General features: G+C 33.5%; 1 protein-coding gene across 2 annotated transcripts in view; it reads left to right on the forward strand.

Annotated features, from left to right (window-relative positions):
- The window catches only part of ADAMTS6 (ADAM metallopeptidase with thrombospondin type 1 motif 6), a 132,842-nt gene that overhangs the window by 63,457 nt on the left and 50,110 nt on the right, over positions 1-19,275 (forward strand). For both annotated transcript variants that reach the window (XM_062512964.1, XM_062512965.1), the window contains exons 9-10: positions 2,346-2,492; positions 11,574-11,715. In XM_062512964.1, coding sequence (XP_062368948.1) covers positions 2,346-2,492; positions 11,574-11,715 — 289 coding nt within the window. The remainder of the gene's footprint in view (positions 1-2,345; positions 2,493-11,573; positions 11,716-19,275) is intronic.

Raw genomic sequence — 19,275 nt, forward strand, 5'->3', positions numbered from 1 at the left:
TGGCTTCCATTCACAGACATGCTTTTTATCAGGCATATCACTGCCACTCTCACCAACACTATCTTTCACACAAGGGGAGTAAGTAGAAGGAAAGTTATTAAACTATGAAGATTGTTCTTTTACTTATACACCCAAAAGATAAAAAATTCGTTTCCCAGAGAACTGAAGTCTGTAAGTTTTTTAACAAATGGAATACACTAACTAGAAATAAGCTGAATATAAGAATCATCCAACTCATTTCTATAAAGGAGTAACTTATGGATATTATTAAAAAATAAGGTTTTCTGTTTTCAGAAATGGCACAGAGACATTTCAAGAAGGAATGTTTCTGTTTGAAGTACCTCAAATGCTAGGAAATAATTGTCACTGGGAACAGATAAATGAAGCACAGTTTTCACTGTAAAATTCTGGTTCAGTTTGTTGCACAGGGCATCTAATTTCTTCCTCTCCTAATACAAATACATATTGATAAGATCATAAGAATTAACACTGGTCTGAAAATTTCATTGCATTGCATACATTGCTCAGATGAGTTGACTAAAGCTGTATTTTTTATTAGCAAAGGTCATTCTTTATCTGATTATATAGTAGTCTAAGGTGTGAGTCAGACCTTTCCAGTTTATAATATAGTGTATGGCTTCCACGTTTGTGAGATATCACAAACTGGGTCAGACAGATACAGTCATTGCTGAAGAGTATGTATTCCATAGAGACACATCCATAGGCAAGTCAGCCATACTTTTTGATGATGAAGTCCTTCCTGATCCTGTAGGAACCATCAACATCTACTGATGTTCTTTTTTTGGGGAAAGGAATGGTTTCCAGCAGCTGCCACATGCAGGTTGTTATGATCATCTGAAGAGGTGAGATAGTATTCAGTGTATTGAAGTTCAGGGTAACATTAAAGTCTTGGAGTTTTATACCACATTCTAAAGCAATATTTTCAGATTAATATAACACAACTACCACTGCTTTCAGTGAAGAAACTCACATGAGCCAGTATGAAGGTATTTTCAGCTGATCAAACACCAGTTTCTTATCTTCTACTTTTGGGATGTTCTTGCAGACAATCCTAAATGTTATAGAAAATCTAAACTGAGCACCTCAACACATTTGTGTTCCTGAATGATGAGTATGAAATCAGAGAGTCAGTCCTTTTAGCATACAGAAGACCCCAAAGACAGACCTCTCTGATTCTGGGAGTTGAGAATCTCAGTTTTAACACAGTTTTAATTACTTCTCTGTCTCCTTATCAGGGAAGTTCCTGTGTCTCTCACTATCTGCCCCTCTGATTTCTTAAGCCTTTGAGAAGGAGTAAAATTGACTAAAGCTTAATATTTAAAAAAAAACAAACCAGGAGTGAGTGAACAAGCTTTTCTCCCCAAGTGATTGAATGGAAATTAATCAAAGACTAAGGAAGTGGAGTTTTAGAACTGTTTATACTATTAAGAAATATTCTGTTCAGGTACCTCATTTATGTCACACCCATAAGGCATACATTGTTGATTGTCCTAAACTAAGACAGTCAGCAATAAAAGTCTATTGAAATAGATTGTCTGTGAATTTACTTATAGTTTTAATTTAATGGTTATGTTGATGATCTTTAGCTCAAAGTGTTTCTAAGACATAAGGATTCTTTAGAATATTTTTTTATTATGGTCATAATAATCTTCTTTGAAAGTTAATTTTTTTCCTGAAAATCTCTTTTGGCCAAGTTCCATCCAGAGATTTCTTCTTATGTTTTTGTTGATTTTTCATTGTCTTCATTTTGACGTTCTTTGACAAAGCAAAGCTTCAACAGAAGGGCTCCAAGTCCCTCTGTGAGTAGATACAGAGAGAGAGTGTGCATATAGAGGTCTTAGGAATTGCAAAACCCATGTTCTACTTGAATTATCATTGGTTTCACTGTGCCTATATATAGTGTATTGTTGCAGCAACAGCACCTATTCTTTGTCCTTTTTTGCTAATCCATGAGTCTGCTAGAGTCTATAATAAATATTCCATATCCAGGTACCATACCAAATGAAGGTGTGAATGCTCTGTATTTTTCTTGCAAGAATGCTGTTATGTTTTCTTTAAAAGCTTTAGAAAACAAATAAAATCCAAAAAGGATTTTATTCCAAAAAACTCCAAAAATCCATAGAAAGAAAGAAGTTTATGTTATTGTGCTGTATTATGAATCTGAATAAATTAAACAGAACTTAACTGACTCTCTACTTAGGAGTTCTCCTGCACTGTGTTCTTTTAGGTCCAATGTGATTGCAGTAAAGGTGACATTATGTTTTAAGCGATATATGATGCTGTAGAAAAGTAATGGGCTGATTCTCTCCTTTTCTTTTGAGCAGTTTTGGTATGAATCATGACGGAATTGGAAATTCCTGTGGGACCAAAGGTCACGAAGCAGCAAAGCTAATGGCAGCTCATATTACAGCAAACACCAATCCTTTCTCCTGGTCAGCTTGCAGTCGGGATTACATCACCAGTTTTTTAGAGTAAGTAATCTCTCAAGAACAATGAGTTTTCAAAAAATTGACACCTTTTTGGGATCAATTTTAGAGATACAGTGACCTGTTCTGATGGTTTACATTTTTATAATGACTAGACATAAATATAGTGAGTAATTTAGAACTCTTCTTTTCTGTAGAGCATTATTTCAATATATATGGCAAAAGCTTCTTTTGCTCCATTCACCTCCTTAGCAGTTTGCTGTTGTTTTTAATCTAATCAAAAGGTTCTGAGGTGCTGATCATACTTCATTGCTTAATTAATCTGAGAGTGGGAAATAAAGGAGGGCAAATTTTGTCTATGGATCACACTTTGTAAGCATACATAATTTGAGGATCTAATGACGGGAAGATGGTTATAGACCTGTTCCTTTTCCATTTCATTCTTCAGCTGTTTTTCATGTAGTTTTGTGTGTTTTTATCTATCAATGTTCTTTGGTATCATTGGCAAGAATATAAAGATTATAGAAGAGGATGGCATAGATCTTTATAATAATACCTTAAAATTCTGATAACCTCTACTTCTGTGGTGATTTTTTTATCCAGAAGTAGTTTGCTACCTAAAATTTCGCTATGAAAAATTCAAATAGTCAAAATATGTTATTGACAAAAATGTACTCTTATCAATATATACATTGGTATAGATGATTTCTAATAAAGCCTTATATGTCTTAAATTTTGAAGACAAGTACATATAACCATGAGCTCCCTGAGAGCAGATTCTTACCAGATTTGTTTAGGTGCTGAAAAATGGGCTTTATTGGAGGCTAATAACAGTTAGTTGGCAGGTTCAGTGTCATCAGTACAATCATTCCCTTAAAAAATAGATTGTTCAGTCATTCAGACACTTCTTATGTTTTAACAGAGGGACTTGTCTAATCATGAGCCTACTAAGAACAAAATTAGCATCTCTATTTCTTTTAGGGATTTAACTTCAGAATAAGATGCTGCCTTCTGTATCTTTTCTAAAGGGAGTCATCTAGACCAAAACCTTTAGGTAGCTTCCCACATGATGTAGAAAATCAGTGACTTGGGCAGTCAAGGTGCTTGAGCTTCTGTGGAGTCAGTGGGCAGAGAGAGACATTTAATGTTGGTGCTATTCAGAGGAAGAAAACTTCTCATCGGTTGCTATAATAGGTTTAAGTCATTTTGTATCTCACTTCTGAACTGTGCACCCATGCAGTTTTATGTACAGGTGCATTTAAAATGAATGTCTAAACTAAAGCAGTAAATGAGTAAATAGCCCTTACCGTAAGTGTGTGATACAGGTTTCTCAAAATATAATTTAATTTGCTAAGGGGATATATTTCTATTTCTATTTCTATTTCTATTTCTATTTCTATTTCTATTTCTATTTCTATTTCTATTTCTATTTCTATTTCTATTTCTATTTCTATTTCTATTTCTATACACTAGTCTTGTTTCATAAATATACATGTTTATTTTGTTTTATAATTACCAATTACTTATGTTATATCAATGCTATTCCCATTAGTAGTCTTTCTAGTATATCATTGCAGCCTGGTTTAAACTATGAAAAAGAATATGGTTTTCATATCTCTTCTAAGTTTATTTCACAGCTTTGTGAAATTAGCTTACCATTCAGGTATTTCCTTGTAGTATTTGGGAGCTTGTTCTTCTAGTTGCACATCTGCTGTTCTCTGTCTCATTCACTTCTATTTGTTGCTCTTCTCTGAAAAACTCCATTTTGATCCCATAATTGTCCAGACAATAAGTTGTCTGTTGATGGGGACATAATTCAACATGAAGTGAGAAAGTTACTTCTAATTTATGGTTTTAGGGAAAGGAACATGATAAAATTCTGTGGCTTATGTTGTTCTGCAAATATAACAGAGCTGGAGATTTGTTCATAATGCTCCTGCACAGTTTCAATAACATGAGGTATGCAGTGGTCTTTCAAATTTTTACTGCCATTTAAAAACATTTTTATCTTGAGCCTTTTTACACTTGGGGTTTTTTATTGATTTAGTTTGTTATGTACTGTTATCATCTCTATTATTCTTTTCCATTCCATATGTTTGATTTATGGTTAAGTTTAATTTTGAAGTCTGTGGGCTGGCAGTGAAATTGCAGTTATATTAACATAAAGTCAGAAGTACTCTGTTGAATCTGTTTCCATAGTTCTAAACTCCTCAGGTTTTTTTAGATACTTCACTATCATTGTCAGTATTTGCAACTCTACTTAAATTACTACCATCTATGAATTTCATAATAAAATAATTACTGAAGATACTAAGTGATATTTGAACTAGAGGAAAACAAAAATCTGTGCATAGCAGATTCAGTGATAAATTATTTTTTATGATACTTCAGCTGTATTTTTGTAACCAGGAATGGAGATGTTTTTTTTTTTTTCAAAGCCACCTTGAACACATTATGTTCCACACCACAATTTTTGTAGGTTTTCCAGTTGTATAGAATACTGTGTTAAATACTGTACTAAGAATCAAATATAACTTTTCTTTCATCTACTAATCCTGGAATCTGTTTTCAAAAATGTCAGATTTCTCAAACATCATCTCTTCATTAAAAATCTATGCTTCTTATCATCTGTGGATCTAATATCCTATAAATGAGTTGATAACTTTTTTTCCTTAAAATATTTATTTATTTATTATTTCATAAGGTAGAGTAGCCTGTAAAACTGTAGTTTGTTTCTCAAATTTCTGGTACCCTCACCAGCTTTTATGCCATCTCAGTGACAACAGGCAGCTGTTAGAATAACACAAATACCTGCAGGACCAGTGTCAGAGCCCAAAATCACTTTTAACCCATTCACACCTTTCCTTAAGACAGAACAGCTCTAAAAGCAGGTATATTTCAGTTGCAGGTAGTAAGCAATTAGCAAGAAGCAAAATAAAAAATAACAAGTTTCATGTGGCAACATATCTACGATTCCTCTTAGAAGAGCACAGGAGTCTGCATCCTGATAGGAAAATTGATTTTTTTTTCCTAATATTTCTTCATGACTTGGCAACAGGTGAGAAGAACAGTGATTTAGAGCTTTAGAGGCCAAGCTTGTTTGGAATTAATTCAGCTGTGTGTAACAAGACATGTAGGACATGAGGGTATTAAGTGCAGACAACCCAAGGAGAAACCTGGTCTGTGAGGCCTTTTAGATTTATATCTTTGGACCTTTCCACATGTTTGGGCCAGGCTGTCATGGTACCATGTTAATGCAACTGGAATAAATTTTGGTAGAATTTCATTACATGCTCACAGTATTTTATGGTAAGGAAGATTAATGTGGATTTACTAGTTTAACAGCTCAAGTCACCTTTCGGTACAGCAGTTTTGCACTGAGGAGTAACCATGAAGTATCACCTGAAGGGTATAAATTCCGTCAGGCAGTGATTGGGAAAGCAAATTATTTTGTAGGGGTGCTGGAAAGAGGATGAAAAGAGGATGAATATGGTTCAAAGCATGACAATAAGAAGTTGTGTAATGCTAATAGGTCTACCAAAATAGGTCTAAGCAAGGATGATCAACCAGTGCAGGTACTGCAATAGCCAAAGGAAATTTTTTTTTTTTTTCTGGAGAAAACATTCCTTGAAGCACATAACAGCTGTTGTCTGCGAAACTTACAATAGCTGCTGTCTATCAAGCTTTTAGGTAGAGTGAAAGATTGACATGATTCAGTTTATCAACTGAATTGTTCATAAGTTCTTCGCAATGGCTTTAATTTTACTAACATTTTATGGAACTAATTACAGCAATACTGATTGATAATTGAAGGCTTGGAGGGCAGTCTCAGGGGACAAAGATTTCTCTGGGCTGAGTAGAAGCCTGTAATATCTGTTCATAGGAGAAAAGAACCAAGCCTAAAATTTTAGTGACTGAAGAACAATTTGTATGAATTTAATTCCATGCAACGTGTGTGTATATATAAATTCTGTGTTTGTTATGAAGAAAACTGGCTGATTTCTGGAATCATAGCTTATTTTCTTGTCAGTAGCAGGCAAGGAATTAAAAGAAGGAAGATGGCCAGATCTGTCTTTCAAAGGCAGGTTTGTATTTTGAAGATGGAGGAGAACCAAGAATCTTAAATTATTTCAGTAAGATCTATCTTAGAAAATTCTTGGAAATGCTCTATGATTGCCATATAGCACAATTTAGATCTTAGTCTACAACTTTCTAACCTTGGAAGGGAGCCTATTTATCTTGGTCCATGCAGACAATATAGGAAAAAAACCCCAAAACATTCAGTGTTCTGGTGCAGGTATCATCTGCCCAAGAATCTTAAATATACAAGTGGATATGCAAGGTAAATATAGGATACATCTATATATACCTTATATATTATCTGTGGCATACTGGCTAGTTCCTGCATACTCCAGAAATGTAAAGTAACTTCTGAAAAAAGTTTAAACCAAGACTAGTTTGAAAAGATAACATCAATCATATCAAAATTTAGTATCTCTTTTTAAAAATCAGTGGAGAAAATTTGCATTCAGTATTATGTGTTGACCTTCCCTTTGGATTATAATTGGCATATTTTCTTTAAATTATACTAAAATTTATTTTTGTTTTGTAACATATAATTAAATAACGCGTGCCCTCATTTGATTTCTGAAACTTTGAAAACCTTACGTTTTACTTAAGAGGATACTTATTTGAAAAAAAGACCTAAAAGTTTCTGTAATTATGGGATGGCAATATGGCTTGAGTGTTGACATTGCAAGTATTACTCTTTGTCTACCTTTTTATTTATTTAAATATAATGGAATTGTAAAGGGCAGCATCAGCAGCAGATTTCCATTAACTTACTTGTAGAATATCTGATTAAATAAAAGATTGGTCCAGTATTTTATACATTAGTATCTCCTGAGCTCTTAAAACCAGATTTTGGCAGGAGGATGGTTTTGATAGATGAACCAAAAGATTTTTTTCAGTATGGCTGCTAGATAATTATTCCAATTAATAAAATAACACTTTGGAACATGGGAAGTTGTGGGGAATAGTATGCATTAAAGAAACAGCAAATTACTATCTCCAAGCAAAAGGAAGAGTGTGATGAAAAGATTGTTCAAAATTACAAAATCTTTTGTATGAAATAGATATTAAAAGGCCCAGCCTTGAAGAATGGAGTGAGCACTAAATCTGAATTTCCCTAACATTCAAGGAAGTTTTTATTTAGTACTTGCATTTGGCTTCATTTTAATTTTAAGCACACTAAATCCCAAGGATAGTTCTGTTACTTAGGTCCAGATTCTAAAAATATTTATGGTTAGATCTGTAGACTACTGATCATTGTGCAGAGTTTACCATTAATGTCAAGTAAGCTTCTGTAACTTTTTGTACAGAGCTGTAACCTGGTGCTTTCAAAAAGTCAATATTTACTTATAAATATGAAGTAAGGATTCTGTTAGGAGCCAGATGTATTGGCATCTAGATAATTAATGGTATGTATACATACAAATGCTCTGTTGTTTTTAGTTAATAAATTTTACTATTGCTTTTTTTAATATTTAATGGATAATTTGATATTAATTAAATAAAACATATATTCATCAATGTATTTATGTATATGATTATTTGGCTATAACAGATGTTCACAAATATTTATAATACATTTAATTTGTGATCATTAAGTGTAGCTTGCATTATAGTCTACATGGTTATTAATGAGGCCATTGTGTGATATTCAGAACCAATTTTCAGAGCCAGGAATCTGTGATAATTTCTTCAGCCATTGAAGGAGTTGGGTTATACTGTGTAAGTAGGGATATTAAGGAAAAGATACTGTAATAGGAACATAAACCCTGAGAGATCTACATCTGTGTTTTTTGCTTTTTCTCTTTATTGGTCTTGGATACAACTGTGATATCTCTGATGGGGTGATGATCCTGAGGTTTGTGTTGTTCAGTCTGTAAAGATTTAGAAACATTTAATCACTGGTTGGTATTAATTTGGTTGAACAGTTACCAGTGATAGCAGTCTGAAATCTTAATCTTTCCTAGAATGTATCCTTGTTATCCTTTCAAAGAGAAGAATAATTTGCATTACCGTGATATTGAAATAAAAAAATAATGTTTAAATTATATTGTAGAGTGTTTTAAAATGATCTCTGGAGATACTACACTGGAATACCGGGCTGAAATGACATCAAGCTTAGCTATTTTATAATTGAAACAAGTCCCAGTATGTCCCATAAAACTTTACAGAATTAACCTAAAGTTAGGAAAATGAGAAAATCTTTGAGCACTAGTAGTGCCTTGTAGAGTAATAGAATGTAATGATCAGTTCAAGATCATCTTATTTCTGTTGCAGACATTAAGGATTTATCCACTCCATGTTCAAAAATGCAAGTGCTCTGCAGGGATATCCTGTAGATTTTTTGACTTGGTGTACATGCTTCCTATGTAAGATAATAATCACAAAGCACAAAAGCAATTGTGAATAGGGATTTTCTAAAATTGTGGATATGAAGGTATTTGGGGCATTCTTTTCTATCTTTTTTTACACCTACACTTTTGTATGCATGACTGATAATAACTATTAGATCTCTTTTTATAAAGTTCTCCAAATCCATTAATCTTCTTGGACCCTTTTGGTTCATTCCCCTAGATTTAGCATTTTTTTTTTCTCAAGTATCTGGGTTTTGCTGTGATGGAACAGAGAAAGAGAGAACAGGGACATACACAGAAGAGTATTGGACCATTCCCAAGTCCTGTAAAAGTTTTCTGGAAAGGTTAAATGGTCCTCAGCCTGTATTCATCCTTTGCACAGTTTTGGTCAGACCTTTCATTACCAATGGAAAGTCTCTGGTTTTATTAATATGTTTATAAAGATCATGCCATTTCTTTTCCAGGATACTTCAGTTCCCGCAATACAGTATGAGGGGTCAGTTTTGCTCAACTGCTTGAGATAAATAGTAGAACAGAAGCAGAAGGGAAGACATAAATAAATTTTCAGTCTAGAAATTTTGGTATAATGTAGCTAGTAAGAGAATGACTTCTCTGTAGTAATTTTCACAGTTAATTTCTACAGCAATATTTCATTATGGTGCCAATCTGGTAATTAGAGCAAAAGAGTAATATTTTTTTTGTATTCAGTGCAAGGATTTTTGACTTTCTTTTCTGACATTGTATGTCTTGTAGACTAGGTGTAGATTATAATTTAGCAAATTCAGAGATGTAGAACAGATTCTGTAATTTAATTTGGGCAGGGGCACATATGCCTGTGGAGAGAAGTCCATGAAGGTAATGAGGTTTTTTAAATGCTATGCCCTTGGCTGTCTGTTTACAATATCACAGTTTACAGTCATCTTGTAAACTCTGAAATATTGGAATCTATGGAAATGTTCCCATCATACGGCAGTACTAGCTGAAGCTGGTGCCAAATGCAAAACTTCTCACTGCAGTTTAGTCCAGACATTGCAGAAAAATCAGCTTGTATGTCAGTTCTTTTGATACTAGAATTATTAACGTGCATTCCTTGTACATGCAAAATACAGCACTGAAATATTTGAAAAGATTGAAGGATATTTTCCCAACCTCTGCTGCTAGAAAAGATATATACTTGCAGTAATTACATGAGATAGAGGGGAAAGTACACCATTTTATTTTATGCCAGAACCACACAGTTGACATTTTAAAAGTAGATTTCAGCTAAGTGGAGGCATGGGAGTGGTGTGTATGCATGTATGCAGGTGAATCACACCAAATTCCTTGAAATTTTTCATCAAATACTGTATTTTTTCAGTATTTACCTGGTTCTTGCATTAGTTGCTATTTGCCACCTTCTGAAGTGGTTGGCAGCGGTTTGTTTCTTCATTTTTCCAAAGTATCTTTTGTGGTATTTTGAAGACCTGATCAAAATAGAGTTAAAATGAGAACATAAAATGTGTAGTTAAAGGATGCTTTTTGCTCTTTTTTTATCTGCAGATGAAAAGTATAGAAAATTGGAGATCTCCAAAATACAGTGTAGAACATTCACTTCTGAAATTACGTTCCTTTGGCAAGGTGCATGGAAAAGATTTGGAAAAAAACAGAACATAAGTGCTGGCAAAATTGGTAGGAATGTCGGAAAAAAAATTTAAGTGTTGCCATAAGAATTCTTTGAAAATCCTCACTTATTCACATGTGAAATGAAAGTAAAAAAGCATCTGTCCTCTTTTGTGCACACTGACCCAATAAAACTGAATGATTGTATTTAGCAAAATACAAAGTTTTCTAAACAGAACTCAGTCTGGTTTTAGCTTTCTTTGTTATTTATTCCAATACACTAAAATATTGTGGTTGAATATGGGCATATTTTGGAAAAATACCATCAACCACTGAACAAAACAGTGAATATAAAAAGAAGAAAATACTGAGGTTTGCAAAGATGATTCTTTTGGTTCCCACATGAATTTTTTAGGACTAAATAGTAATCCAGTAAAAAAGATCTTGGACCCATAAAGTTTTTTTCACTCACTCTAGTATAGGTAAATTTGAATTTTCTGCAGAATTTTTACCTCTGTAACCATTTTCTTCACTCAAATGGAAGAAAAGCTTGCATGTTAAAATCCTGATCCTATAAACATTTTGTCATGTTGAAACTCGAATATGTTTTAGTTTTACATAAACCAGTTGAGCTGCTCCTATCTATAAGATTATACTTAGCTGTTTGAAGGATCAGAAGGGTAATTTCAAATTGTAAACTGAATTTCTTGGACTTGCTTAATTTGTTTATTTTTCATTCTATGACTAAATGTAGCTGCTCTACACTGAAAACAAATAGGAATCCTAAACCAAAAATGAAAATCAGTCTTGTGTGGCTCAGAAATTATCACACTTTGAAAAAGGATAATAAATAAAATTATTTCACCATCTAAAATAAGCATATTTTAAAAGAATAATAATTAAAAATTATTTTAATTTCTTAATTCCCTCTAAATATTTTCTTTTGTTAATAATATGGGTGTACCTTCTTACTGTCTGTTTATTGCAATCATATTTGTTTCACACCCAGCACTGTTAAAAGTAAGATCTAGATACATAATATCATTACTGTGATTTACAGTCAGTAGAATTCCTAATTGATTTGGTCCTTTATGTTGAACAGTTCGGGCCGTGGTACTTGCCTTGATAATGAGCCTCCCAAGCGTGACTTTCTTTATCCAGCTGTGGCCCCAGGTCAGGTGTATGATGCTGATGAACAGTGTCGCTTCCAGTATGGAGCAACATCCCGCCAATGTAAATATGGGGTAAGAAGTCTTAATCCTTATGCTGAGTGTTCTGCTTAGTCATTTGTATATACTCCTTTATAGTATAAATCTTTAGTTAGTTTTAGTAGTGGGTTACAGATTTCCAATAGCATGTCCGGTGCCATCATTTGTAAGCAAAGGGTTTGTTTTAATCCTTATGCTGCATCTTTTGCTTGAGCCCTTTGTGTGTGCTGTACACTAAATGTGGGTAACATGAGCCAGGTAAGCTCTTCTTTAATTGTAGGAAAAAAAGAGCCCAGAACACTCGAGCCCAATCCTTATAAAGTGTAATAGAGAATTTTCCCTGAATTCAGTTAATTGAGATCAGGTTTATGTTGTATTAATCTTGAAATATAAAGTCTGTTTTGTTGGCTTTAACCTTTCAATATAAAACTACATTTTGAAGTTTCTTTTGTACTTGTATTGATTTATCAGATCTGATTTTATTTTCTTGCTTGTTAGTTTGTTTGTTTGTTTGTTTGTTTCCCCCCGGCATTGAGTCTATTGCATCTCACATTATTCAGATAACTATTTTGCAAGATGAATTACGGTTCTGGGAACAGACAAACATGAAGCTAAATAGCTGGATAGAATACTGAGTAGCAAAGTACTAGCAAATATTTGGCTGCAGGTACCAGTGTGCAATAATTAAAGTAAATAAATTTACAGTAGAAATAAAAACCTTCACATGTAGGTAAACGTGTTACAAATATTTACTTTAAATCTTCCAGCCAAAAGTATGCAGTTAAAAGATGCATTCTGCTATGCTTGTTATGAAATAATCAGCTGAGACCATGCTAAGTAAACAATGAGAACCTATCTTATGGTTTAAAAGTAAATAGTTTTAAAAATTCTAAATTTTTACATTTAATAATTTCAAATGTTTAGACTATTCACATAAAATATTGAAATAAAGCAAGAAATTCCATTTTAATATCTCTGGGTTGATAAATACAGTATTATTCTTGGGATGCCTCTTTGGCAGATTACATTTTGGAAAGGATCTGAGAGCTGTGTAGCTGGCTAACTGGCTCTGAGTCTTCTGATTCCTCATCAAGCCTCTTTTGGCCTTTATTGTTCCTCTTTAGGTTCTCACTTCCCATCAATATTTTTCTAATGGCCCTATTTCCTGTCTCTTCATCTAAGTCATACTATTTTTCTTTTTTCTTTTTTCCTTACAAATTTTCACCACAACCTTTTATTTGCAGACTAGGGAAATCTGCAGGTATTTAATCTATGATTTATAGCACAGTCCTTGGAGACATATTGCATTTTAAATTAAACTGGAAACTTCATAATGTGCAAAGCCTGGCTTTTCCACATATATGTAGGTTTTTTAAACACTGTTAAACTGTGTAACCATTGTTGTGATGATCATACTGCACAGTACATTTTCTTTCTTACACCAGTTTCTAAGCCAGAAATAATTGGAAGTAATGAAGATATGTAGGCTATCTTTGCTTTTTGCCTTCTGCTTTCGTTTTTTAAAAAGCTTTTTTTTGGGGTTCCTTTAGAGTTACCAAAAAGATGTTGGCACTTAACTGAGGCAATGTCTTCATGAAGTGAAGCTATGTCTTTGTTAGCGCACTTGAATTGGTATAGGGTGAGGTGTTCAGTGTGCCATCCAGGTGAACATAGCTTCCTAGTGTCTTAGAAAATAATCACTCTATTTTTCATTATAGGATTTAAACTACATATATTAATAAACAAGTTACTGTAGAAGTCTGGTAATACCCATTCTAAGAAACAGTATGCATTTAAAACAGTATATACACTTTAAATATTATCTGCCATGTCCTTAATGCTCTGCAAATGTGTCCATGATGATCATTATCTTAGAGATTTGAAGTGATAATTTTGAAGCAGGGGGAAAACAGCCTTTGGGAGATTGTAGTGCAGATGAAAATAACCTAATTTAGAAAGATTTATTTGTATATGAAAGGGTTTCAGGACTGAAGAGTAAAACTAGATCTAAATCCAAGGACAAGCTAAATCAGATACTCTGCTCAACTCTCGTTATCAAAAGTAAACAGTCAGTGCTTTGGATATTTCTTTTCACTGTACTATTCAAAGAAGATGCCATTAATAGTTCATGGATCTCTTTCAAACAGACATACATGCAACCACGATGGAGAAAAAGCAAAACCCACCAAATTACAGTGAATATAGTTAATATACTAGCTTCCTTCAAACATTTCTTTCAGTTCTTTTTATTTGAAGCGTCTAGTAAAAAAATGTGTAGAGCAGGTTTTCCAACAGGGAGTTTTGTGACCCAAAAGGAAATAAATTCCAGGTCTCAGAGAAAATTGCTTGCATTTTTCTCTTGCTCATGTTCTTCACTGATTTTTAGTGGCAAGCCATGACAAGAGAAACAGTTGAACTCTCAAATCAAAATACATGCAGGCAGAAAATGTGCTGTGGCCTGTAATGAACCTGTTGATATAATTGGTGTTTTTAAAATAAATTTTAAAATCTTCACATTCTTTCTGCTTAGGAATTCTGCCATAATCTTCTAACCTTTAGAAAAAGTACCCCTTTCAACCATGTAGCTTAAATGTTAATCTGTGTTTCTTGCCTTTTCTCCCATATTTCCTCATTTGGTCCCTCTGGATGTTAAGTTAAACTCTTGCTTTAAATCATAGATCCTGTCCTAATTCTGCAATTAATTTTTCACACTTAAAGCTGGAGTTGTTCTTACTTAGGAATGTGAAGTTAAATACATGGAGAGGTGTGGGACCAGTTAAAGCCTCAGAACTCAATTACTAAAGGGACTTCAAGTTTCTGCTTCTGTGTGTTTGTTTATTGACAAGGGGACAATCAGGCATAAAAAGGAGCTTTTCAGTAGTTCTGGTGCTACTTTGAGGACTACTCAGAATTAAACTGTTTAGTTACATTTGGACAGAACTCTTCCAGTGAAAGCATTGCAGCTATTGGTCAGATATCTCTGTGTTGTTTAGCACATTCAGTAAGACAAGAAGTCAAGATGATGCCTTAGTTGTTTGAGCTGAAAAAATAAAGCTATATTTTAACACGTAGACAGTGATCCTTCTAGAGTTACATGTGCATTGTTCTTTATACTGTACAATACTTAACTATACTATACTACACTACACTATGCTAGTCTATATACTGTACTATATTCCTTCTGATACAGGGAAAATTTTACAGAATTTAGGTGAAGAAATGGGTATTTTGAACAAAAAATACAGTGAAAAACAATGTCTCAGCCTATTTAAAATATTTTAATTTTAGGGTATATTTTCACACAGGAGGATGTTAAATTTATGACTCTACAGTGAGCCAAATTCTAAGGGTGGAAATTGCACCAGGTATCTTATTGGATTCGCTGCAGTGGAAGATTTTGAGGTTGTTAGAAAGAGGGGTAGTTCCTCTTCAGTTATGTGACTACTGGATATCCTACATCTTCTAGAATGATGCAGTGTGGATTTCCTTCTACTAATTGTCAGTTGTATTTCAGTTCTCTGTTCTTTTGGTGTTTTAGTTCCACTGACGGTTCAGAACCTCCTTTAGACTTTTGGTTTAGGTGATTGTAAGGGGAACTTTTTAATTGACTTCTGATCTCCTTATCCTTTGGGCATCTGCCTAGTAACAGTTGGCTGTTGGCTGTCTCTGGGTTAATTCAAGAAAGAATTGCAGTCTTGACTTTTAATTTCTTTGCTTTATGAGTTTAAATAATACCTGGAAAATGCTTGAATGTAACTTACTGATTTTGTGGTTCAAAATAATGCTTTACTTTAGAGCCGGTCCCTACGTTTTTTAGGACAGAGGCTAAACCTCAGACATTTTAAAAGCAGTTAATACTTTATGCATATGGTTGGTATTGCTGTATTGAATTTATGATCTGTGAAGCTGCTGGCTACTAGCAACAGGATTTCAGAGATAGTAGCTTACAATTATTTGGTATACTTTTTTTGCATTTTATACTTTTCCATCAGCATTGGTCAGCTGACTTTAAAATCCAGGAGAGTAACCATGTTACTATATACCTATAGTTCTACAGGATTTCCACTAGGGTAAGAAGCCTGAATTGCAATTGACCCTTGTAATTGGGTGATACAAATTTTAACGTTCAGTAATTAAACTGTCACTTTTCTCATGAAGTATGGATGTGGTTTATTCCAGTTAAATGAAGAGCAGTAGTATTGAGCTCCATGTAGGGGTTTTATAGTAAGGTAAATTCTTGAAGCTGGTGATCTTCACAAGGAAAGGTAGAGAAGTCACTGTTGTTTGCACCAAAGCTACTGTTTTCATTTTGTTCCCTTACTGTTACTATGAGTAGGAACATGCATTTAGTTGAATTTTAGCCTAATAATAACTTACTGTTAAGTGCCTTTTTTGAATCCAACTTCATATATTATACCATAATTAAGTTGCTTTATACTTGTTTTTTAGCTGAGCATATATAGTTTCATCAGATATCAGATCAATTTATATTGCATTGCTCACAAAGTGGTGTTTAAAGTATGTGTAAGGAACTGAAGATCATCATACCCTGTTGTTTTGTTTGTTTTCTTTTTTTTTTTTGTTTGTTTGGTTGGTTTTTTTGTTTGTTTTTGTTTAGTTTTTTGGGGGTTTTTTTGTTTTTTTTTTCTTCCTAGTCAGTTGAAAGAACTCTTGTCGCTATTCTGCAGGCCTTCAGCATTACAAATTATTAGAGTTTCAAGATCTTCTTGTATAAAGACTTACAGGATTGTGTTGTAATTAAATGAATTTCGCTCCCTCTTTTTCTCCAAGTTTATGATGTGTATAGCCAAGGGAAGTATCAGAAATGTTTCTCTTTCTTGAACCTAAAGCATTTCTGCATCCTTTTTTTGAACAAGTTCCTGCAGTCCCCTTTTTTCCTTCCTTAGGGCTATCTTGTCTCCAAACCCCCTCTTTTTCCCTTCCTTTCTGTCTGTTTTTTGCTTTCCCTCTCTTAGAGACACAGATGTCAGCATCAATGTGCCTGTATGAATTATGAATTATCTTATGAATGCTGTAAAGACAGTGCAAGGAGAAGGTGGTCAGAACAAGAGAGGTGCATTAGATGATCATAGAAGCAAGAATGAATGAGATTCCAGATAGCAGAATGTTGTTTGGATAAAAATGGATAGGTTGCATGGGTTTGAAAGGGAAAATGGTACTTGGATGTTATTGACCTTGTAGGGGTTCCTTTAATTTCCCTAAGGTTCACATAAGCACCCAGTATTTATGAAAGAATGTTGGTAACATAATACGAAGGTGGGACTTAGGTTTTGTATTCTATTTCACATTCTTTCAGTAGTGAAGCACTAAAATGGTAACTTTTGGGTACTTACCTGAACAAAACTTTATGAACTTCTGAAGTTCACCTACTAATCAGGGTCTTCTAGTTTTAGTCAAGTTATTATCTTCATTTCACCAATGAGCGTGAAAATACTCTGTTGATGATTTTCAGGTCTGAATTGACATTCAAACTGATTATTTTTATGCTGTCTTTTAGCAAATGCTCATTAAGAGGTACAGCCTATTATAAATTAAACGTGCTGAAATAACAGACAAACCTAATTAGGTTTTTCAAAATTATATGAACAAAAAGGTAAACCTCCTAAATTATCACAATTTAATATGCCTTGTGAATTTATTTACCATCCTTTTTTTAAAAAAAAATTAATTTTATGGGCTGAATTGCTAACATTTCTTGAAAGTTTTCATGAATTTTGAAAACAAGAAGAGCACAGCAATTTGATCATTGCTCATATTACTGAGTTTTTGTTGTGCTGTATTGTAACAATTTACTATGATTATGATACAGGATGCTTAGATGTTACATAATTTGAAATGCCTATATGTAACTCTGCATGATGCAACAGAAAAAGGCTCCATCATTTATAATACTTAGCCAAAAATAAGGTAATTTGATTTGCTGTGTTTTTTTCTCTAGATGGGTTCAGCTTTGTTTAATTTACTGCAAATACAAGCACCTGAATTCCAAACTGAAGTCATGGAACCCTAAGATACACCATTACAGGTTGTCATCTATCTTGTCTTGATCTTGTGAAAGGCCTCAGCTTCAGTTTATGTTTCCTGGATTTTTAATACTTTTCCCCTGTTTCCTTTACAAGTTAGTAGTTACTATATCCAGACATTTGGAGACTGACTTTGAAGTAATTTATTAATTTTCAGATTATGCTTCTTTCCCTCAGTTTCATTAAATCATTCAAAAAATATAATGTTGGCAAAATATATGTTATCTTCATCCTTTGCCATGGATGAAAAGACTACCCTAAAAGGGCCACCTGTTGGTGTGTGTGTGTGTGTGTGAGAAGAAACACCAGCATACTTCCTATTAGTGATTTTGGGCCTGACTTTTTCAGGGTAGTTTCTCATATGTTTTTAAGGCTGACTCATTAAAAACTGTTGGTTAGGATGTTACAAATAGTAGTGGTAGTAAGGAAATAGCTTCAGTCAATGACTAAAGTTGTAACAGGTACAGGGTTTGTGGGGTTTAGCTGGAGAAGAGAAAGCTTTATGAGCCTTAGTCAGAACTTCTCTGTTTAACATTCCAAGGTCAGTTGAAAATAAAGACATCGCCATAGGAGTACCTGGTATAATTCCATTTTCATTTAATGAAATAACAGCACAGATAGACTTTTAAATATTTTTTTTTAGGTATCTTGTTTGTTTTCAAATTACTATTCATGTTATTTTTGATTTCATGTACAGGGTGATGGAGAGTATACTTCAGATTCTGTGTTTTCTTTTAAATGCAGTACAGTGGGGAAAAAACAAACAGTATCATAGATTTGGCTATATTTAAAAGATATTGCAAAACCCTTTCATTTCTGGGATTTAATATAAATTATGTCTACGAATTGATACATTGTGTTATTTTTGTGAATGTTTGGTGCTTTGAATAGCTTTTCCTTGTAGAAATATTCCATTGATTTTTGGATATTGTACATCTGTCTCAAACAGAATTCCATTCTGATTTAAGTAGAGGTTTCTGCTCACACAATAATTGTATTATAAAGCCCATAGTAACTTTACACTACTATCATTTTGTCTTCTGGGATTTACTGAGGTAAATTCCTGTTGAAATCATGGTCTGAATAAAGGACTGTTAGACTACATCAGTAATAATACCTAATTTTGACATACTGCTTCTCAAAACAATTTAGGAATTAATATTTTTCTCATTTTGTGAAGGAGGGGGGTGAGTCGACCTGCTTGTAATCTTTCTAAAAACAGGCAAATGGCTAAAATAATTGGGAGTGCTGTATTCATTGATTCACACTATTGGATTAAAATGTCAGGTTGGTATTGGATCAGTCAATTAGAAAACTCTAATGCACCAGAGAAGCCTGAATATACAGAAAGAATCCTATTGAAAGGAAGTTGTGAAATGTACTTATTTTTAGAGACAAATGGCAAAGACATATTAATTATTACGTTCACTTACATGATTATATATAGAGAGCACACTTGTTTAGGCTTATCAGAAGTGGAATTCTGCATGTCAACTCTGGAGCAAAAACCAGAATTTTGTAGTCAAATCATCTGGAAACATAGATATGATAA

This window comes from Cinclus cinclus, chromosome Z (assembly GCF_963662255.1).
Source record: "Cinclus cinclus chromosome Z, bCinCin1.1, whole genome shotgun sequence".
NCBI lineage: Eukaryota > Metazoa > Chordata > Aves > Passeriformes > Cinclidae > Cinclus > Cinclus cinclus.